This window comes from Pseudorasbora parva, chromosome 15, assembly GCF_024679245.1.
Source record: "Pseudorasbora parva isolate DD20220531a chromosome 15, ASM2467924v1, whole genome shotgun sequence".
In the NCBI taxonomy this organism is placed as follows: domain Eukaryota; kingdom Metazoa; phylum Chordata; class Actinopteri; order Cypriniformes; family Gobionidae; genus Pseudorasbora; species Pseudorasbora parva.
Genome location: NC_090186.1, coordinates 37858420 through 37883139, shown reverse-complemented (window position 1 = coordinate 37883139; position 24720 = coordinate 37858420). Strand labels below are relative to the sequence as shown.

General features: G+C 37.6%; 1 protein-coding gene across 2 annotated transcripts in view; it reads right to left on the bottom strand.

Moving 5' to 3' along the window:
- fam184ab (family with sequence similarity 184 member Ab) overlaps window positions 1–24720 on the bottom strand; it is a 159016-nt gene that overhangs the window by 25703 nt on the left and 108593 nt on the right. For both annotated transcript variants that reach the window (XM_067417968.1, XM_067417969.1), the window contains exons 12-14: window positions 17325–17478; window positions 16185–16312; window positions 3828–4012 (exon numbers count right to left, since the gene is read on the bottom strand). In XM_067417968.1, the coding sequence (XP_067274069.1) occupies window positions 3828–4012; window positions 16185–16312; window positions 17325–17478 (467 nt within the window). The remainder of the gene's footprint in view (window positions 1–3827; window positions 4013–16184; window positions 16313–17324; window positions 17479–24720) is intronic.

Sequence of the window (24720 nt, the reverse complement as noted above, 5' to 3'; positions counted from 1 at the left end):
TATTTTAGGACATGTTCATTTTTCTCTTGACTTGTATCCAAAGCACATTCTCTACAATACAGCCACACACTGTGATGGCTTCACATAAGGAGCAATAAAGCAGGATCTCCTCTCGGTAAATGATACGCCTTTGGGAAATGACACTGCAATTCATTTGCTGCTTTTATCTCAGGACCTGGATATGCCAGTCAATCAATCAATCAATAATTTATTTATATAGCGCCTTACAGCAGCCAAAAGGTGCACAAGGCGCTTTCCAGAACAAACATCAAACAACAACATAAAGACAAATACAAACAAACAAGAACAAGACTAAAAGTCAAAAGCTTGATTAAAAAAGTGTGTTTTCAGATGTGCTTTGAAAATACTCAGCACCGTGATGTTTCGAAGGTGCACAGGGAGTGCATTCCACAACTTAGGTCCTAGAACACTAAATGATCGGCCTCCAAACTTTTTATACCTGTATGTTGTGGTAACCAGAGAAATTTGATCAGAGGAACGGAGTGTCCTGGCTGGCTGATATATTTTTACTAGTTCAGTGAGGTATACTGGGGCCGAACCATGGATGGCCTTAAACACAAACAATAGGATTTTATACTCCACCCTAAACTGCACTGGGAGCCAGTGAAGCGAGCGGAGGACAGGGGTGATGTGTGACCGTTTAGATGTGTTAGAGAGAAGACGTGCGGCAGCGTTTTGTACCAGTTGAAGGCGACTGATAAGAGATGTATTTAGTCCAGTGTAGAGTGTTACATAATTGAAAGTGAAACGAGTCTTGAATTAAAATGTGTGTTAGTAAAAAATCACATCTCAAAACCGCCGCTATGTATAATTAAATGCACTTTACTTATTAATAAAAGAGTGAAATATTAGTAGCACTGACTGAATAAAAATAATGGCTGTGATGAGTTTTTTTAATCCACCTTCTTTGTGTTTTCTTCCCTTTAAATTACTACAAAAGACAAACACCATTAAAAAGAGCCTGACAACAACAAAAGAACTGTGAGCAAAATGACAGATAAATCCTGACTTTCTAGTCGAGAACGTGCGTTGTTTTTACCTTTTATTCTTTATTTTTCACTTGCCACCCCAATCTGGTTGAAAATAATTGAATTTCCATCTCTTTCATCATCACCAAAGAGTCTTGTCACATTCAGCCAAAGTAAAATGTAACAGTTGTTTAAAGGCCCATTGAAGGCCCACATAATTTACACTGAAACGGGAAGACAGGGCAGGACATATCAAAAAGCTCCTCCCCTTTTTAAAATAGCCAATGGCGTTTAGTTTATAATTACAGCTCTGCCAGAGCCGTTAAGCTCACAAAAGCCACAGTTTCCACCTAATCTCTAACTGTGGCTCCTCCTAATATCCTCCATATTGCTTTAAAATATATAATTTGGAGCAGAATTCGAATGGGTCTGATATGTTTTCTGGCATATGCGACACATGCATATGATCCACTCTGTGGATTAAAGCTAAACTTCATTCGCCCCAATAGAAAGAATATTTAAACTGTCTGAATTGTTCCTTTTACCATTTATAGTGCACTATGCCATTTACCATTTAGAAAAAGTAAATGCATGCAGGTTCAGCATTTATTTATAAAGCAGGGGCGGGACACTTCAGAGTCTAGAGATCATTTGATTGGACAGAAGATCTGAATATATCTTCTAATGTGAATCAAATTTTGTGAATTTTGTCAGTTTTGGAGCCCACTAGTGTGATATTACAGTGAACTAGATTGCCATGTTCACTTTTACTTTCACTTTTAACTGAAAGGAAAGGTTTAATTAACGACGGAAAAGGAAATGGAGGCAAAGGTCTATTTAAGCAGGTAGAAGGTCCGCGAGCTTTTCTCTTCCTTCATGAAAGTGTATGCACACTATACTGTCCATGTCCCGAAAGGTAATAAAAAAATCATCAAAGTAGTCCATATGTGACATCAGTTAGTTAATTAGAATCTCTTGAAGCATCGAAAATACATTTTGGTCAAAAAATAACACAAACTATGACTTTATTTAATTACCTTTCGGAACATGGACAGTATAGTGTGCATACACTTTCATGAAGGAAGAGAAAAGCTCTCCGACTAAATATAAAATATCTTAAACTGTGTCCTGAAGATGAACGGAGGTCTTACGGGTGTGGAACAACATTAGGGTGAGTCATTAATGACATCAATTTCATTTTTGGGTGAACTAACCCTTTAAGGATTGTGAATGGTCTCCACTGAAAAACACTCTAAAAATAAAGGTTCCAGAGGGTGTTTTTTGCAACAATGCCATAGAAGAACAATTTTTGTTGCCATAAAGAACATTTCAGAGAACACTTAGAACACTATTCTAAACAACATTTTCCACTATTAAGAACCTTTTGGGAAATGGAAAGGCTCCATTTATATTATGCTTCATGGAATCTTAGATGCCAATAAAGAACCTTTATTTTTAAAGGGTCATGAAACCCCCCTGCTGCAGCAGTGTTTTTTCACACCTTCGATTTGAAAAAGCTTGTTAAAAGGGGAGTGGTCGACTGTGAAAAGGTGGGATGGTATTGTGTGGAAAGAGGGAAAGTTTGCATAAATAGGGGAGTGTCAGTAGGTGCATTAAGATTAGCGATACTAACAGCAGCAGTTACAGCGGTTCTGAGACATGTTCTTGGTTCACGTTGGCATTGTTTACCACAGTGAGATTAAATGAGGGATGAGTACAGCGAATGAGAGAGCTATGAGTGGCGTGCAGCAGAGATCGCAAATCATTCAGCTCTTCAAAGTTCAAACCAGCATAATTCAGTGAATAATGAAAATAAATGTTATTCTGCATGACGAAATATTTTGCAAATGTGATAAAACTATATTTGTCCAAATATGCACGCTGTTTGGCAAGATGAACAACGCGCCGACGTGATAAGAGAACGTGAACCACCCAACATGCAATGTGACAGAGATGTGTAATTCTAGATCGGGGTAAAAGGGAAGGGGTTTGAGGCAAGTCTCGACTGCGCATCTGAAGCGCTGGGTTGCCGTGACGATCCGCGCTGTCTATCACTCGGCAGCTAAATCTATATGTCCAAATATGCACACTGTTTCACTAAGACCCCGAAGACATGCGGTTTAGTGCATGGCTGTGACGACAAATAAAACGGAGAGGACGTGGCTTTTGTTCATTAGCCTACAGATTACAGATTGGTTATTTTGCACTTCTGACATAGATAGTCAACGCTTGCAGGTTCGGCGTGCGAATCGATTCCTCAGGTGAATTTTACTTTACCGAGCCTTTGTAGCAAAGGCTTCCACAGACGGCGCCGGTTACAGCTCGCTCGGCGCCCTTTACGTTATTTCGTATCAGCACAACGCCTAGCTTTCCTCCGTGACTTTTCCACACGCTGCTTCCAAAACTTCCCCACCATATCTCTACAATAAAGATGTAAGACGAGCCTGACAGAAGTGACTGTCTCATGCATATTAACTAAATTATCTTGTATGCATACTACAGCGCAGGGATTGGACTGAATGAGCTTTATGTCATGAATATATATCGAGGAGCGGTCGACGTCAGCATGTGCCCAGCAGCCCATACTTGGGCCGAAAAGGCCGCGCCGACGTCAGCATTTGTGACGTTGCTCCGACTAAGCTTTTCAAACCGGAAGACAGAAATCGCTCTGAAAAATGCAAAAATAACTATTTTCACATATGGATACCATTAATGAGTACCCTTAGTGTTTTCAATGATGTGCAGCCTATACATATCTGTTTACATCTCAAAAAAAGTGTTTTGGGGTTTCATGACCCTTTAAGAGTGAAGGAGGACCCCATGAAAACAGAAACTCACCTGATCTGCTGATTGGCCTCGCTACGGATCTTCAAAACCTCTTTGCCCTTGAGTTCCAGCTCCTTGGTCAAAGTGCTGATGTTCTCGTTCAGGGTGTGGATCTCGTGGTCCAGATCTGCGATGTGCTTCTTCCTGCGACTGACCTCGTCCTGCAGTTCCGCGATGCGACTCAGCAGCTCACGTTCCTGCAAACACCCGAGCATGGAAGGTAAACCGAGGCCACGATAAAAGCCAGACTGACCTCACTTGAGAATGCCATGTGTTATATAAGACTGTGATGGCTTCATCTGTAGCAAAGGCTCTCCCAGAAACATCTCAATCCAGACACACATTCGGGTCCTGCAGATGCTATTTTCACTTCGCACTTTGAGACTATGTTGAGATCTAATATTGATGGCACATCTCTCTCTGTTTCCCCTTCCTTATCTAATATATGAATAGTTTTGTTATGAATAAATAAAAGGTGGGAGCAGGATTATTTTTAGCATGGATGTTTTAGCGCTACAGTTTCATCTCTTGAGGGATGTCAGAAGCTAATGGGCCTTGAGTTCTAAAGTTACTGAGGAACAACTTTTGTCAACTTTTTGAAGCATGAAGTAATTTAGAATTAAGAAATCTGTTTGGAAATGAGTGAGGAAACTACAGAAATACATTGCAGAGGAGAGATGATGCATGAGATGAATCATCAGAGATGATTTATGACTTTGAATCTCTGAATATAACACAAATTACCACTAGTCTTAGTACTGCTCATTCCACAGTAAGAAAACAAATAAATAATACAATTCTCAGAGGTTTTTTGTCCAAAGAAGCCATGTTTGTAGAATTGCATTATTGTAGAATTCGTAGAATTGTATTATTTAAACGGTTCCATGAGCATTTTCCCCCTTCTCGCTGACCTTTACAATTAAACAGGCTGTTTTGTTACTTACTTTTAAGGCTTCTATATGCATATGATGTTATGATTGGCTAAACATTCTGCAGGCAAAATGACTAACAATAAACCTGATTTTTCTGAATACTAAATAGGCACTGATGTTTTCCATGTCATGGAATCCATTAAAAGCAATTGTTTTTGACTTAACCAGTAAACGGAGACACCCTCAACATATTTTCACATGTATGAACCTAACTTTTTATATACTTTCTACTAAGAGGTTACAAATTAGAGCCTGGGACTCTTAAATTACCCACAGATAAAAAAATTTAAACACACATTTGTGTTACTATTTTCAATAAATAAATCGTTAAAATGAAGATTAAAGGAAATGTAATAACTACATGAAATGAAATAAATACATAGAAGAAAATGAATTATTAAATAACAAATAAAGTGAAATAACATTAAATAAAACTAACTAACTAACTAAATAAATATTTGAAGCAATTGAAATCCATAGAAGGAGGGAAAAATACTATGGAAGTCAGTGGCTACCGTCAACTGTCTGGTTACAACATTCTTCAAAATAAAACCTCATATAGGTTTGAAACAACATGAGAGTGAGTAAATGATGACAACATTTTAAGTTTTTGGGTGAGCTGTCCCTTTAAGGGAAGCAAAGACATTTGCATTTACAATAGCTAATGTTCTGTTAGATAACAAATGATCCAACTTAATAGTTCTCACTTTACAAAATATCACATTTGTGCCTCTAATGTTTAAAAAAGGTAGCATGACACCAAACTTCATAGAGATTGCAACAAAGGCAGTCTCTACACTGTAATACTGGATACACAGCCGTATACTTCAGACTCCAGTACAACCCGGGTTAGATTAATTAGATGTCTCAGTCTGTAGATTGTCTCAGCCAATTTTCCACTCCACTGATACTTTGACTTTTAAAGGCTTCGTTCACAGGAAGTAGAAGAAACCGTATAGATAATACAACTGAGCCAATTTCCGGTTTTATGTGGTTAATGGCTCTTGCTTAATCAAATTACAATCTGCTCATCCAACGTTGAATGTCTGTAAATATCATTTCACACAACAATTAGCTTAATAATGGCATCAGTATGTGTGGCACAGAAAACCTGTGGCCCAGAGGGGCTTCCTCCGGGGCTGAGTTATGTGATAAAGGATGCCAATGTCAGCAAGTAAAGTAGTAAATAGCAAACATTTGTATTAAAAATAATCTGTGTGTATTCCTGGCAAAAAATAAAAATAAATAAAAATAAAATTATAACTTATATTTACTTGCATAATTACAAATGTAAAACAACCATTGAGGACGACCATGAAAAACCCTGAAAGAGCATTTCTTAATATCTCCAAACCACAACAGATGGTTCATCTTGAAAATGAAGCATAAAACTGCACGCAAACATCTAAGAAAATCGGTCCAAACAGTAAAACTCTGAATCTATGCCAAGCTCTCTCGCTCTGCCCATTTCACCCTCAGCAATGATATTAGGCGTTAGAGCAGTCCATTTTGATAAGATATAAGTATAAGTATAAGTGTGTGTTGTGGCTTCACAAATTCTCAGCTGCATACCTCTCCTCTGACCTCTAGCATCAACAAGCCATTTTCGCCCACAGGGCTGCCATATACTAGATGTTTTTCCCTTTTCACACCATTCTTTGTAAACTCTAGAAATGGTTGTGCGTGAAAATCCCAGGAACTGAGCAGATTGTGAAATACTTAGACCGGCCCGTCTGGCACCAACAACCATGCCAAGCTCAAAATATCTTAAAATCACCTTTCTTTCCCATTCTGACATTCAGTTTGGAGTTCAGGAGATTGTCTTGACCAGGACCACACCCCTATATATACACACACATATATATATATATATCAGTATATGAAGCTTTAAACTGATAAAAAGTGTAAAGGGTTTTTATTTTTTATTTTTTTAATAAATGCTGTTCTTTTAAAATTTCTGGATTTTGAGGAATCAGAAAAAAAGTATCACAATTTCTACAAAAATATTTATCCACAAACCTGTTTTCAACATTGATAATAATCATAAATGTTTCTTGGGCAGCAAATCAGCATATAAGAAGGATTTCTGAAGGATCGTGACACTGGTCATGTGTGACTGGAGACTAGTAATGATGTTGAAAATTCAGCTTTGAAATCACAGGAATAATTACATTTTGAAATAAGTTTAAATATAAACCACTTATTTTAAATTGTAATATTTTTTCACAATATTACTGGTATTTTTAGATAATAAACATTTTTAATCACATTTTTTTACATTAAAAACATTACCTAAATCTATTGTAAATAAATACACTGGTTAAGATCTGGACAATCTGGCCCCTAAAAGAAAGAAGTTACTGAGCCCTGCTGTACACCAACAGCTTGTCAACAAAACATCTGCTCTTCCTGCTGTCATTGTATTAGCTCACCAAGCTCATCTCTGAACTATAACACTCATGTGCTGAGGCTCAAGTGTGTTGGGGAAAACACAATGTTGTCTTTATTCCCTGACTGCTAACTCTATGTATGAGTGATGTTAATATGCTGGAGCAGAGCTGACAGGGGGTCTGCCTTTGACATTTTCATTTACACTAACTCAAGACTGGGCCTTCAGCAGACCACCGGAGCAGCGCCTGGAGAAACAGCGGTCCGGTTCTCCTCATGCTCATGTTCTCCAACTCTCGGTAGACTCTTTTCAACTAGGCCACCTAGCAAACCATCCAGACACCTTAGCAAAGCCCTGACAACTGAATTTGCAAGGGCGGGCATCAAAATGCAGTCTTAAGGGGATGATACATGGGGCAACATTTTTGAGCAGTGTTGCCTGGGCACTTTTTCCACTTAGAATGGGAAACAAAATTCTACTTCGGTGCTTTAGATCAGTCATGGGCCTTGTGCCTGTTGACGGCAACATTGCCCAGCAATATTGCTCAAAAAGTTGTGCCGTGTATCATCACCTTTAAGGCCCGTTCACACCAAGAACAATAACTATAAAAATTATTATAATTTATGCATTTGACCTCTTAACCCTTTAAAATTTTTCTAAAAACGACATACCCCCCAAAAATGTCTGCAGCTCTTAAACCCTCTGGTCTATATTCATAAATCTGATCTTATTTTAAACTTAAAATTGTAATAAGTTAACTCAAAGTAAGTATATGAACAAAGGGAAAAATGCATGTAAGTGACTCACATTTTCTTCTTTTATTATTCCCTTAGGACATTTTTTTAATGATATTTTAATGTTGAGACCTAAATATAAAACTGAATGTCTGATCATGTTTTGATTAAAATTATATATATATATATATATATATATATATATATATATATATATATATATATATATATATATATATATATATATATATATATATATATATATATATATATATATATATATAACTTCGCCAAGGCTTTTAGATTAGACTGTGCAAATATGATGTTGATCTGATTAAATCTCTAGGAGGAATTTGTTGAAGTACAACATCTGGAAATGGCAAAATTTGTAAAACATTTGCAAAGAAAATTCAAAAGATCTCACTTCCTGTTGGTTTTCAGATTTAGCTGATTTTTAATGTATTGGTCTGTTACGTGTGTACTGAATTTCATACCTGTACTGTACGTGAAATGTAGTGCGAGGGGCACTTCATTGAAAATTTGTAGGAGCCATTTTGTCAAACCTAATTCTGAAATTTCGGAGAAGAATGATAGGCCGAGCAATTACAAAAGGGTCCTCACACCATCGGTACTCAGGCCCCAACTATACTACACTCTGGGTTCACTGGGTTGTAATCACAGGGAGAGATCTATCTTTACAGGTGCTATCCAGCAGCTTTGAGTCACAGTCATGTTCTGTTTGTTTTGGTTTTCATTCATCACATTGTTCCTCTGTCTCATGCAGAGTTCAGACTGCATAATTTTCAAACTTATCGGATCACTGCCCTTTTCACACTGTATTACTATCTGGGGCAGCATTCAGTCACTGCTGTGTTCACACTGCACAATGGATCGGCGACAGGAGGTTTCACACTGCATGACTTACAATAGAAAAAGTCACAAACAACTCTCTCCAGTGTGCAAACTATGTTTCACAATAAAACACACGTGAGATCTTATTTCTCACCATCTTGGAGTCCTTCAGGTGTTTTTTTAGCAAACTGTCATGTGTCTTGCACTGAGGAGAAGCTTCCGTCGGGCCACTCTGCCATAAAGCCCCGACTGGTGGAGGGCTGCAGTGATGGTTGACTTTCTACAACTTTCTCTTATCTCCCGACTGCATCTCTGGAGCTCAGCCACAGTGATCTTTGGGTTCTTCTTTACCTCTCTCACCAAGGCTCTTTTCCCCCGATAGCTCAGTTTGACCGGTCAGCCAGCTCTAGGAAGGGTTCTGGTCATCACAAACGTCTTCCATTTAAGGATTATGGAGGCCACTTTAGTGCAGCACCCTTAAGTGCAGCAGAAATGTTTTTGTAACCGTGGCCAGATCTGTGCCTTGCCATAATTCTGTCTCTGAGCTCTTCAGGCAGTTCCTTTGACCTCATGATTCTCATTTGCTCTGACATGCACTGTAAGCTGTAAGGTCTTATATAGACAGGTGTGTGGATTAACTAATCAAGTCCAATCTGTATAATCAAACACAGCTGGACTCAGATGAAGGTGTAGAACCATCTCAAAGGATGATCAGAAGAAATGGACAGCACCTGAGTTAAATATATGAGTGTCACAGCAAAGGGTCTGAATACTTAGGACCATGTGGTATTTCAGTTTTTTCTTTTTTATTCAATCTACAAAAATGTCAACAATTCTGTGTTTTTCTATTAGTATGGGGTGCTGTGTTGATTTTAGCAAATGGCGGCAATATAAAATAAAAATTTAAGGGGGTCTGAATACTTTCCGTACCCACTGTATATCTTTTTCATTATAGTTATCATCCTTGGTGTGAACAGGCCTTTAAACTGTTTCTGGTTTAGTATAAGCAACAAAATCAAACTGCGAATGACATATATGCTTTATCAGATGGTGTACTGCTTAAATTTAGATTGTTACATTTGTTTTTCAAGAATGGCAATTTTTGCCTGGAGTGAGGTCGAAACATGTGGACAAGGTAACATAATACTGCATATGAAACCAGCTTTAGCTGAATAATTTATTGCAGATTTTGAACATTGTGTGCATGTTCAATAGCAGCTCAAGCATCACATCAAAATAAAGCTTGAAGCACTGGTCATCTAAACCTCTCTGGAAAGACCCGCAGATGCTGTCACAACAGCATCAACCTGGAATGAAAGAGCTGAACCTGGATGTCATCTGACATCAGCAGGTGACCCTTTTCCTAAAGAGACATAGCTTTAAAAGTCTAGTGCTCATTCTACCGTACAAAAAGAGACCTGATGAAATCTTTCAGCTCTCATCCCTGAAGTTGAAAGGGTATAATTTGTGAGGGCTGAAGTTAACATCTCTGACCTTTTCCATCAAAGACAGAGGCACCTATAAATGCCTCCCTGGAGGAGTACTTCAATGCGTAGGATAATATAAGCATCATTAATGTTGGACTAAGTTGCTTAGTAGGTGTCTGGGAGGATGTGTGGAGCTGTGCTCTACTGGGCATAATAGCCATAAAGCCCTAATCCCCCTGGCTTCAGTGTTCTGCTAATCAATCAGATAAGACCTTTTTTATGTAACACACACCTTTATACAGTAACCTTTTTCCATCTAAAACTAAAATTGTGTCTAAAATATATGTCTATAAAATAACTTGTTCATGTCTCTTAAGCCATTCAGAGAATGTGCTCGGTGTAAAAACGCACTTTTCTTTCAACCTGGAGTCTAATAACATGTTAATTTTGACAGCCCTAATTATGATATATAAAACTACAATAGTGAGATTTAATAACCACAATTACCAGATATTAGGCCACACTGTGAGATATTACATTTCTTTTTTGGAGATAAAAAAATAAATAAATATTGTGAGATATTAAATCACTTAATGAAATAAAATAACCACTATTATGGGAAAAAAAGACAAATGGTGAGATATTACGACTGCAAAAAAGTTGAAGTAGAGGTTCAATTTTGTTACTTGGGGAATAAAATGTATATTAAAGGGTCCTTTGGGTAGTACATTTATACCACTGTTTTCCTCTACTTAGAGCAGGGGTAGGGAGGTTCGGTCCTACACTGTAAAAAATTATTTAGAAAAAAAGTTACCTGGTTGCCTTAAAATTTTGAGTTCATTGAAATTAAAATTTTGAGTTAATACAACAATTTTTTTTTGAGATTCGACAACCTTTATTAAAAGTTTATTTTGTAAGCATATTGGGTAATTATGTGTGTGTTATTTCTGATGACGCAGTGAAACATGCCCAATTGTGCTATTTTCATGATTTATCACATTTTTTTTGTGGTTCAGATACAAAAATATTTTGAGTTTCTATTTATTAAACTAATTTCCTTCATTGTATCAACTCAACTTTTTAATGTCAATAAACTCAAATAAACTTTGTCAATAAACACATTTTTAGGCAACCAGGCTACTTACTTTTTTAAGTTAAACCAACAAAAACCACTACACATTTTTTACAGTGTAGTGAGTCACTGTCCTGCAGAGTCTGGCTCCGACCCTGAAGCTCTTTAATTATAGAATTAACAGAGGTTTAGGTGTTGATGTTTTATTAAAAATGTTTGGTCACCATTATGGTGATCAGTGTTTCCTGACTCGACTTGAGTCTACTCGACGGAAACAGGCTTTTATCCAAAGTGACTTTTAATGCATTTTTTAGTCAATGACAGTTCTAATGGAGCAAATCTTAAAATTACTTTTTTACTAGGAAATTGATTAAAAGTTTTTTTTAAATTATTAATTCAGAATTTGATTCATTAAACGAATTAACAAGAATCAAACATTATTTTTTGCTAAGAAAAATAAAATAATAATAATTCAAATACATTCCATTATTGTGCCAGACAAAAGCATTAAATAGTCAGGGATGTGTGCCTGGGAGACTTGCCGGGAGCATTTGATTCCTCTTTCTCTCATTCTTCATCCACGCACATTTATTACTGAGTGCAAATCAGTGCTGTCAGAAAAAAGTGGTGACCCGTGTAAGAGAGCCTTAATGGTTATCCATTGGCCAACAGATTCATGGTGCAGGAGCCCTGAGCAGCACAGGCTTTAATAAATACTGTGTCTTGTGAACGCAGGCCCTCGTTTAAAGGAACCAGACCCATGGGAGCCCCTGGGCCACTTGAAGAGCTGCCAAACGACCATGCGGATGAAATGATTGGGGTTTGTACAATTCTACCTTTAATGCATATGAACGAAACAATTTATAGTGCTCTCATAAAGCAAGAGAGCTCCCACATCATGCACTAGGTACGACCTTGGTAAATATGACCACTTGTAAACTAAAGAAGCCAAAGTGCCTGTAAGATTCAGAATGGATTTATAAAACCCGAATGCTATTGGCGAAGGGTCAAAAATGATCTCAAGCCAGTAGCCGAACACACAAGAGTTTGCCAGTAGATAAAGAAGTGTGAAGCAGTTGTGCCGATCGCTATCGAGGTAAAACTCAATTCTTTGCATTGTGGCTTTGGCCAGCTCATTTTACACAGCTCATTAAACCAGACATAGAAAATAAACTCTCACTGGGAAACAATTAATGATAAGACAAAAAAGGAGAAGGGAAAGAGAGATTTCCGTTATGCAGCATGAGCAAAGTGATTCTTGGAAACCCCCACAGAATTCTAGGGAGTCTCTGCTACAGAATTCAAACACACGTTTAACACCTTTCAGTAAGCTGAACGCTATCTCTTATTGAACATAACATTTTTTATCACTTATTTATTTATTTATTTAGGTATGTTTAATACTGTCCTGTTTGTATGGAAATCTGAATAAATCGGAAACACTACAATAAATATAATAAAAAAAAAATCAAATAAAATGTTTTCAATGACTGAAATAAAGCTGAAACAAAATAAAAATATTAGATGAAAACTAACTAAAATAAATAAGTTAAAGTAACTTGAAATAACTAGGGAATATATATATATATATATATATATATATATATATATATATATATATATATATATATATATATATATATATATATAAAAATAAAAACAATAACATTTACAAAAGCACAAAACAAAATTGCTATCATCTGTCTGTCTGTGTGTCCGACCATCCATCCATCCATCCATCCATCCATCCATCCATCCATCCATCCATCCATCCATCCATCCATCCATCCATCCATCCATCCATCCATCCATCCATCCATCCATCCATCCATCCATCAAAAAAGTAGCATATTGTGATAAAGTTCATTATTTTCCATAATGTAATGATAAAAATTAAACTTTCATATATTTCATATTTTAGATTCATTGCACACCAACTGAAATATTTCAGGTCTTTTATTGTTTTAATACTGATGATTTTGGCATACAGCTCATGAAAACCCAAAATTCCTATCTCAAATAATTTGCATATTTCATCCGACCAATAAAAGAAAAGTGTTTTTAATACAAAAAAAGTCAACCTTCAAATAATTATGTTCAGTTATGCACTCAATACTTGGTCGGGAATCCTTTTGCAGAAATGACTGCTTCAATGCGGCGTGGCATGGAGGCGATCAGCCTGTGGCACTGCTGATGTGTTCTGGAGGCCCAGGATGCTTCGATAGCGGCCTTAAGCTCATCCAGAGTGTTGGGTCTTGCGTCTCTCATCTTTCTCTTCACAATATCCCACAGATTCTCTATGGGGTTCAGGTCAGGAGAGTTGGCAGGCCAATTGAGCACAGTAATACCATGGTCAGTAAACCATTTACCAGTGGTTTTGGCACTGTGAGCAGGTGCCAGAACTAAAAAACTACATTTTCATCTCCATAAAGCTTTTCAGCAGATGGAAGCATGAAGTGCTCCAAAATTTCCTGATAGCTAGCTGCATTGACCCTGCCCTTGATAAAACACAGTGGACCAACACCAGCAGCTGACATGGCACCCCAGACCATCACTGACTGTGGGTACTTGACACTGGACTTCAGGCATTTTGCCATTTCCTTCTCCCCAGTCTTCCTCCAGACTCTGACACCTTGATTTCTGAATGACATGCAAAATTTGAGCAACAGTCCAGTGCTGCTTCTCTGTATTCCAGGTCAGGCGCTTCTGCCGCTGTTTCTGATTCAAACGTGGCTTGACCTGGGGAATGCGGCACCTGTAGCCCATTTCCTGCACACGCCTGTGCACGGTGGCTCTGGATGTTTCTACTCCAGACTCAGTCCACTGCTTCCGCAGGTCCCCCAAGGTCTGGAATCAGTCCTTCTCCACAATCTTCTCCTCCTCAGGGTCCGGTCACCTCTTCTCGTTGTGCAGCGTTTTTTGCCAAACTTTTTCCTTCCCACAGACTTCCCACTGAGGTGCCTTGATACAGCACTCTGGGAACAGCCTATTCGTTCAGAAATTTCTTTCTGTGTCTTACCCTCTCATTTGAGGGTGTCAATGATGGCCTTCTGGACAGCAGTCAGGTCGGCAGTCTTACCCATGATTGCGGTTTTGAGTAATGAACCAGGCTGGGAGTTTTTAAAAGCCTCAGGAATCTTTTGCAGGTGTTTAGAGTTAATTAGTTGATTCAGATGATTAGGTTAATAGCTCGTTTAGAGAACCTTTTCATGATATGCTAATTTTTGAGATAGGAATTTATCTATCTATCTATCTATCTATTTATCTATCGATCTATCTATCTATCTATCTATCTATCTAATATAAAAAACTATAAAAATGAAAAAAAGCACAAAACAAAAGTATCATCTATTTATCTATCCATATCTCTCTCTCTCTGTCTGTCTATCCAATATCTGTCTATCATCTATCCAATGAATAAAAAAAAAAAAAAAAAATACTCAAGTTAATATTTAGGTATATAATATATATTCTCTGTCTGTCTATCCAATATCTGTCTATCATCTATCCAATGAATAAAATAAAATAAAAAATAAAAAATACTCAAGTTAATATTTAGGTTAAATAATGTAACCAGTTTATTCAAATGCTATCACAACCAGTATTTTTATTTTTTTTAAATAAACTGACAAAGCAATGTTTACACCTTACGTTAAAATGATTTGAACTAGAAAACATAAACCAATGTTTCTCACGGCTCTTTCATGACACATTTGCTTCCGCTGTCATAACTAGTGGGATCGGCAGGAGTCTTGGGGGAAGGTTAAGCATTTTTTTCCCCAGCCTTATGATGTCAGGGATGTTACTGAGAGTACGTGAGGGCATTACAGAAAACTGAACACAACAAAGTCAACTGTGTCCCTGAGAGACAGAGGCACAGTTTGATTGTAGATGCACATGAAACAAATCTAATCTCACAAGACACAAATGTTCACAGTTTGACCCAAGAAACGTGCATCTGCGTTTTCCGTGTATGCTCATTTGTTAAACCAGGATGATGTATGGTGCACTGTGGCTAGAAACGCTTAGTGAATGCTTAGAAAAAATAGATTTCTTCCCGACGCCAACAGTGCAGGTTTTATTGAACTCATGAGAGAGCTAAACAGAGATGCTGTTTCCTCTGAGTTTGCAGGCTCTCTTTTAAATGTACCCTTTGACCTCTGCTGTTGTCTGCGAGACATTAGGCAAGTTCTCATTATAAAGATTTGAGCCCCAGGAGCGTGAGAATTAAACTGCCCCATAAAGCTATTTTAATGTACCTAATTTGGTTTTGGAGAGATGCAAAAGTGTTTTTGCAGTTTGATTCTATGTGTGTCTGGGCTTCATGGACATGTTTTCCCCCAAGGCCTGCGCTTAAGGCTCAAACTTTACAACCTTTCAGCTGCTTGGCCAACAATCCTGTCAGCGTTTCTTTTGTTTAACTGTCTTATACATGAGGTCAGATGACAAGAAGATTTATTAAGGCCCTTTTTCTTTTATAGCAGCCAAATGTTGGCAGAAAGCTATTGATTTATCCTTTCTTGGAAAGGCATTCACAAGCTGAATTTACTGTTAGTCACTGTCTCCATTAAGAAACAATAGGAACGTAGGAGACAGTCGGAAAAAGATGGGAATACACTGGCAGGGAATCCAGGATACAGCCTACAGCGAAATTACTGGAAAATAGCAATACTTTTAAAATATTTATTTAAAAAAATGTGTAGTATAATGTGAATGGAAACTAAATAATTATAAAAATGTACTGAACTACTGTTAAAAAGTAAGATTTTAAGAAATTAAGAATTGTATTCAGCAAGGATGCATTCAATTTCTTGCATTTGATCAATATGTAAAAAACAAAACAATTAAAGCTTTTCTATTTGACATTTATAGGCATGTAATTCTAAAATTAATGACGCCGCATAATAATACACAGTGTGCAAAAATATGATAATATAAAAACCCTTCTGTGGGGGAAGTTTACCTGTACTCTGCTCTGCTCCAAAGCGCTCTCCAGTTCCTGTTTGGCAGCCGCTGTTTCCTGTTGATGGGTCTGACGCATGTGTTCAATGGCTGATGCGTGGAGATGGTTCAGCTCTGAACGCAGGGATGCTGAGAGGAGAAAGAGATAAAGAGAGAGACACAGTGAATGAAAAACAAGACTATTCCAGGGAGATGAACTGCTGTCTGAAGCTGAATTAAACATCATTCATCTCCAAGTTTCCCTAAAGCACAGGTGGAAATGGAAGTGACACTCATTCCCCCACCTGCAATTTCCTGTCTGCACTCTCTCATTACGCTGCTTTCCAGTTTCTTCCAATTATACCATATTTCAATGAGACTGAGCTATAATTAGAGCTGTAGATCTCTTCTTATAGCTAGTTCCAACACTGCTTAGTGTGCAAAGCAAATATAAATGTACTTTAAATCAAACAATTATTAATATTACCAACAAAATGCTAAATTATGAACATACAGTTAAAATATTTGTTAAAATTATTTCTTATTTTAGATTTAGTTTCCTTAGCTTCTTTAAACCCAATAATGACAGATATATGGCATATATATGTGGCATATTTTTAGTTTTTGCTTTTGGGTTGGTTTGTCTGACTCATATCAGTTTCATATTTGTAGTCTGAACCGTGAAAAAATAAATTAAAATAATAACGTGAACCCCCCCCCCAACTCAAACCATATAATATTTATAAACAGGTTTTTAAAAATAATAATATTTCTCTTGAGAAAATGTGAACAATGCTTTGTGAGAAAGAGTTGACATATTAATTCAACCTGATCACATATTGATGTCAGTATGTCCTAACAGGAATAAATGTCTGCACTCTCATTTTGCAAGTGATGAAATCAGATCCATTTGCAGAGATGCTGTAGTCAATATCTGTAATATCCAGATAGGTTACCATAGTAATGACTTGCATGTCAGAAAAAGAGTAGCTCGCACCATGAAAAAAAGCTCAAAACGCAGGATATTTTCCTACTGCTATAGAAATCTAAACTGAAATGTCTAATTATTGCATTCTAAATAGAGTAAATAATAGAACATGCTCTGTAGATTTTTTTACAGCAGGTGTGTAAATGAGTGTGCGTGAATTAGTGGCTGCTCTACCCAGCATGGCTTTGCCCTCATCCTCCAGTTCAAAGCGGAGGGTTTGCAGTTCTTGCTCAGACTGCTGTTTCAGAGTCTCGATGTTCTGCCTGTGAGCCTCCCGCAGAGTCTGAAGCTCCATGTGGTGCTGTTGCCGGAGACGCTCCTCGAGCTCCTACACACACACACACACACACACACACACACACACCAGTTCATCAGATCAGTTTATCACTCCATTCCATGCAACATTTCATTTTTCAAGTTAGAATAGGACAAATAACATTATGACCTAATTATTCCTAATATTATGTTGGTCCCCTTTTGCTACCGAAACTGCCCTAAAAATGTGATTCATTGACCCAGGCCACCCTCTTCCATTGCTCCATGGGCGAGTTTTGATGCTTACTTTCCCACCGTTGGCACTTTCGGCGGTGGACAGGGGTCAACATAACACCTCTACTGGTCTGCGGCTATGCAGCCCCATACGCAACAAACTGCGATGCTCTGTGTATTCTGGCACCTTTCTATCAGAGCCATCATTAACTTCTTGAGCAATTTGAGCTACAGTATAGCTTGTCTGTTTGATCAGACCACACACGCCAGCCTTAGCTCCCCGCGTGCATCAATGAGCCTTGGCCGCCCATGACCCTGTCACCGGTTCACCACTGTTCCTTCCTTGAAGCACTTTTGATAGACACTAACCACTGCAGACTGGGAACACCCCACAAGAGCTGCAGTTTTGGAGATGCTCTGATCCAGTCGTTTAGCCATCATAATTTGGCCCTTGTCTAACTCACTCAAATCCTTACACTTGCCCATTTTTCCTGCTTCTAACACATCAACTTTGAGGACAAATTGTTCAGCTAACAGGTTTCATGATGAAGAGATAATCAGTGTTATTCACTTCACCTGTCAGAGGTCATGCCCAATCGGTGTGTGTATATATATACAGTTTATGCACACCGTGTTTGTATGTATGTATGTATGTATGTATGTATGTATGTATGTATGTATGTATGTATGTATGTATGTATGTATATATGTATATATATATATATGTATATATATATATATATATATATATATATATATATATATATATATATATATATATATATATATATATATATAAACGCACAGACATACATACACAATTTTATGTTAGATGCAATTAATCGATTTGACAGCACGCACGCACACACACACACACACACACACCAAAAAAACTTTTGATCTTTTCATCTGTTACCCTTCCAGGATAGTTTAAGTATGCAGAAAAAAGTTTTTTTTTTTTGCTGGTACACAACAGAAAACATTATATAATGTAGGAACTAGACGCAAGGAGACACTTCAAAAATCATTTTTCACCTTTCCCTTCAGTGCCTCTGTACAAACAGTTTGCTACTGCCTGCAGTAAAATTGGCATAAAAATAATTTGAATATATTTGGTAAGCATAAACCTTTGGATAGAGGACTAGATGTTCAGAAGTCCCAGTTAAAGCAAAGAAAAAACATCACTTAGAAAAAAGAAAAAAAACTAGCAAGAACACAAAAGTTAGATGATGGATGAGAAAGAAAAAAAGGAAGCTTGTTTAACTCTAAAATATATGAGCTAACTATACTTATAACATATTAATGTTACTAAAAACTAATGTCTCAATATGGTTGCTTAGCTACAGAGAGAATAGGTTTGCTCAAACTTAAACCACAGTCGGACTGATTTAACCATCAAGAATCTGCTCTAAAAGATTACACAGTAAGACCAACTTGCTCAACTAACATCACCAGAAAGTCCATAGACAATGTTGTTTGTAATAAGCTAATGCAGCCTAGGTGTATATGACTTTCTTCTTTCAGACGAACACAATTAGAGTACACTATTATTGCTCTTCCAAACTTTATTATGCACTGTAAAAAAAAGTTACCTGGTTGCCTTCAAATCTTGAGTTCATCAAAATAAAAAAATTGAGTTAATACAAAGACAATTTCTGAGAATCGACAACCTTTAGTGAAATATTATTCAAAGCTTTTGAAAGCATATTGGGTAATTGTGTGTTATATTTGATGCATTGAAAAATACCAAATTGTGCTATTTTCATGATTTTTCACATTTTTTATGTGGTTCAGATACAATAGTTAGAGTTTCTATTTATTAAACCAATTTCCTTCATTGTATCAACTCAATTTTTTTTATTTCAATTAACTCTTAAGGCAACCAGGTTACTTACTTTTTAAAGTTAAACCTACAAAACATTTTTACAGTGTGGAGGTAAATGGTGGTCCTGATTTTGAAGTCCAAAAAAGTAATCCAAGTAATCCATGACTCCTTGGGGTTAATAAAGTCCTTCTGAAGCAAAGAGATGGGTTTTTGTAACAAAAATATCCATATTTAAAAGTTTAAACACTAAAATAACGAGCTTCCAGTCGACTTCCAGCCCAAAGAATGTAGTGGAAATTAATTTAGCTTTATGCAGAATGTATTTACTTTATATTATGTATGTGTTCGCATAACAACAGACAACTGATCTTAGTGGAAGTGGCTGCTCTGTCTGGAGCCTAGAGAATGAGAGATGGGTTTAGCCTCCTTATATGGTTCATATCTTCAATTCCTATTCCGCAAAACAGGAACTCATTAGGGTAAAGGGAAAGACGTTAAAATTTCCAGTAATTTTAGAGTAATTTTCAGAGTAATCCCTGATGCGATGTACGACGTAGGATATAGGAGTAGCATAAGTTCAAACAAATATCTGGGGAACAAAAAACGTTCTCGTTTAAGACTTTCGTGACCAGTGTTTTGTTTTGTTTTATCCTCTGTGCTTCTGCGTTCGTCAATACATCATGTGTCAGGTCAGGGGTTACTCTTTCGCTGTAAATCGTTGCGTACGGCCATCTGTCGGAAGCTAGACATTTAAGTTTATTAAGTTTTAAATGTGGGTATTTTTTCTTTTTGCTTCAGAAGGCCTTTATAAACCCCCTGGAGCCATAGGGATTACTTTTATGATGGATGGATGGATGCACTTTTTTGGGCTTCAAAATCTCAACCCACATTCACTGCCATTATATAGCCTAGAAGAGCCCGGACATTTTTTTATGCAACTCTGATTGTATTTTTCTGAAAGAAGAAAGTCCAAACCCATAGGATATCTTGAGGGTTAGTAAATCCCGGGGACATTTTCATTTTTGAGTGAACTATCCCTTTAAGATGGTCTTCTCAACAAGGTAAATGAAGAATTGCAACAGGTGCAATACCAAAAATATGCATAATGGGCATCACAAGAAAGCAGCACTCAGCCAGAACATAGGCATAAATGTAACATATTTTACAAACAACTGCCAATCGCAGGAATTATAACTCTATTAGAAGGCACTTAAGCATTTCTGCAAGCTTGTTAAAGATCTTGGATGGCTGCCGTCTTGTGCCTAGCCAGAGGAACGCAAATTACAGCACCCTGAATTAGATTAGGAGAATGGAGCTGTTTGAGTCCTGGAGATACACTGACATAATGAGGGGTAATGCAGGGCACCTGCCTCCACTGAAAGACACTTTGGAGTCAGTGATATCCAGCAGAGTGGGTGCGGATGGCAGAGGAAATGGGTTAGGGAATGACAGGGGACGCAAATTAGACCAACTGCTTCAGTAAACACTGACTGCAACAATCCAGTTGGCAGGACCATTTTGGAAACTGAGAAGTTTTAATGCTGAGAGATCAAAATAAAACAATTTTCATTTTATGTTACTGTGTGCTAGTATCCCACCATTAGCTTAGGTTTATGTGCTAACATCAGCTATAACTTCATGTCGTCAGAAAGCTAATTTACCAAGTTTTAGATAACATTACCTAAAAATAGTCAGTGAGATTTTTGTGTATACTAATTAACTAATGAATCAGCCAAGCTCCATATTGTGTCAAGTGTGTTAGACACATTTTTTGCTAGCTAAAGGAACATCAGGCATCAAACGGCTGTAGTGTCAGTCTTCTCCAGTGTAAGCCAACTCGATGCATCCCGATGCCTCTGTGAAACTGAAAAGGTCAGGTCATTTCCGTCATAAGACAACTGTCAAGGACATGGCAGCCTGAGCTGGACAACACACACACTCAAGAGAAAAACATCCACAGCAGGACGCTTTTCATCTGAATGACTACGGCATATAGTCATGCATAAACATGCAGAGTTGTGATGTTTTTCCACACATCTCTTCCTACTCTAATGTCACAGTGCCATTTTCACCTTCTCGAGTGCTACGAGGGTGATGGCACATTCCAAATGTGGAAATGAATCCGGAGTGGTAAAAATTACACTTCGCTTTTTTCCCTAACAAAAAACTTGCATGAATTAGTGAGTTATATTGGGATTCAACACACTCACAATGTTCCCAGAAATATGAAAGAATCCCCCTCAAACACAAATACAGAAAACAGCTCACTAAATCAAACCTTTTGTAGTGCTAACCAATGTTTAAAACTAATACATTATTACATCGTAATGTGTCACAAAAACTATTTAAATATTGCAGGTTAGCAGAATATTCTGTGTTTGCGCTGCACGTTTTTTATACACGTTTTTGAATGCTGAATGTGCTTTGCAATGCATGCTTACATTCAGTCTGTATCTACAAAAATCTTCATGTTACGAGAGGGGTGTCAGTCAGTAAGGAAGGAATAATCGACAACATTGTTCAGCTGATTTATTTCAAGACATTTGTCAGATTTTGTCCTTAAAACGCTCTTGTGAGCAGGACAATTTTTTAAGCCTTTAAACTAAAGAATCTCTGTTGCTAATTCCAAAATTTTATTTTAGACCTAGTAATGTAGGCTTGAGCCACTAAAATAGCAGACTAATGCAGATATTAATGCAGTACGTTTTTAGAAAGAGAGAGAGCGAGAGAGAGAGAGAGAGAGAGAGAGAGAGAGAGAGAGAGAGAGAGAGAGAGAGAGAGAGAGAGAGCAAATGTGTGAATTACCTCACTCCATGCGTCTCTCTGCTAAACTATTTTACTGAAAAAAAAAACCTCAGAGTAGCGCTGACAACGCGTTTTTGTGCGAGCCGGCACTGTATGTGTGTGCGTTTCAGTGGGAAAGAAGAGAGAGCGGGAAAAAGAAAGTATGTGCTTCCCATACATAACAAAATGTAATTTTGTGGCAAAAAACATTTGAAAGAATTTGTCGATCATATCCTGTTGTTTACTATAAGGACCTCTGCCTGGAATAACTTTAGCCATGCGTTTCCCTGAAAATAATAGCATTCTTTAAAGGTATACTTCACTGCCTTTTCATATTAAACTGTGTTATTCCCTTAACTTAAACGAGTTGATACATACCTCTCTCGTCTCAGTGCGTGCACTTAATCTCTCTGACACGCGGTGACGATCTGATAGCATTTAGCTTAGCCCACTAAGCCCAGTTCATTCACTATGGTACCAAACAGAGATCAAGTTAGAAGTACCAAACACCTCCACGTTTCCCCAATTTAAATACAGTTACACGAATAGTTGAACGATAAAGTATGGTGACAAAATAAAACGTGGCGCGTTTCTAATCGGATTAAAAAGGAGAACTATAATGTATGACGGAATAGCACTTCTGAGAGTACTTTGGCTCGGCGCAGTAAAAAGTCCCGGCTGAAACATCTTCCCTCACATCTCCCTATTGACAGAAATGAGAGAGTGAGGGGGAGATGTGAGGAAAGATGTTTTATATTTGAAAAAAATATGTTTAACTTCAGTTACAGAAGTGCAAGCCACATTTTGCTGCCTTTAGACCTTCAAAGATTAAACGGTTGGTCATGGACATCTCAAATACCTAAAGAATTTTTGAGAAACCCTTAGACCATATCAAAGGGAATATACTGGGGGGAAACTGTGTGATCAATACAAGTGAAAGCTGGCTATAACCAAATATAAGATCTCTAAGATCTCTGAAACGCCTCACCACTGGCCTTATGGCCAGGGGAGGCAGGATATAAAAAACATCTCCCCTGTGTCTTCTGAAACTAGATTTATTTAGCTTTGGTATACACTTAATGTGGTTTACACCATCATAAAAATCGCTTTCAGTGAAATGAAAACAGATTGCCAGTTTTGAGATATTTTATGAGGCTTTATGTCAGGACTACTCAAAGCTCAGGGGGTAACAAAACAGGTTCGTTTTTAGACTCAGCAGGCCACACACCTATAGCACTTTAAAGACTGTGGACTCTATCATATATGCAACGCAAGTGTTTTTTGCTAGTTGGCGCGTTCCGATTTTGAGTCAAATGAAAACAACTGCGCCATTTAGACCTGGTCTAAATTCAATGGCGCAATATTTTTTGTGTTATTTAAAGGGTGCGCTAGTAATATACGGCAAACACTCTGCTTATTACACACACAGGGAAGCGTAGCAGTACATAAACATTTTTAAATATTAAAAATTATTAAAATGTAAAAGATTATTGTGTTATTGTGTACATAAATATAAAAATTCCTACATGTCAAAATGGATAGTCATTGCATATATCAGAATTAGCCTACCTATAGTGGGTTCGGAGAGTATTCAGACCCCTTAAATGTTTCACTCTTTGTTATATTGCAGCCATTTGCTAAAATCATCAAGTTATTTTTTTTTTTCTCATTAATGTACACACAGTACCCCATATTGACAGAAAAACACAGAATTGTTGACATTTTTTCAGATTTATTGAAAAAGACAAACTGAAATACCACATGGTCCTAAGTATTCAGACCCTTTGCTGTGACACTCAAATATTTAACTCAGGTGCTGTCCATTTCTTCGGATCATCCTTGAGATGGTTCTACACCTTCATCTGAGTCCAGCTGTGTTTGATTATACTGATTGGACTTGATTAGCTAAGCCACACACCTGTCTATATAAGACCTTACAGCTCACAGTGCATGTCAGAGCAAATGAGAATCATGAGGTCAAAGGAACTGCCTGACGAGCTCAGACAGAATTATGGCAAGGCACTGATCTGGCCACGGTTACAAAAACATTTCTGCTGCACTTAAGGGTCCTAAGAGCACAGTGGCCTCCATAATCTTAAAATAGAAGACGATTGTGATGACCAGAACCCTTCCTAGAGCTGGCTGACCGGTCAAACTGAGCTATCGGGGGAGAAGTGCCTTGGTGAGAGAGGTAAAGAAGAACCCAAAGATCACTGTGGCTGAGCTCCAGAGATGCAGTCGGGAGATGAGAGAAAGTTGTAGAAAGTCATCCATCACTGCAGCCCTCCACCAGTCGGGGCTTTATGGCAGAGTGGCCCGACGGAAGCTTCTCCTCAGTGCAAGACACATGACAGTTTGCTAAAAAACACCTGAAGGGCTCCAAGATGGTGAGAAATAAGATTATCTGGTCTGATGAGACTAAGAAATACATTTTTTGGCCTTAATTCTAAGCAGTATGTGTGGAGAAAAATA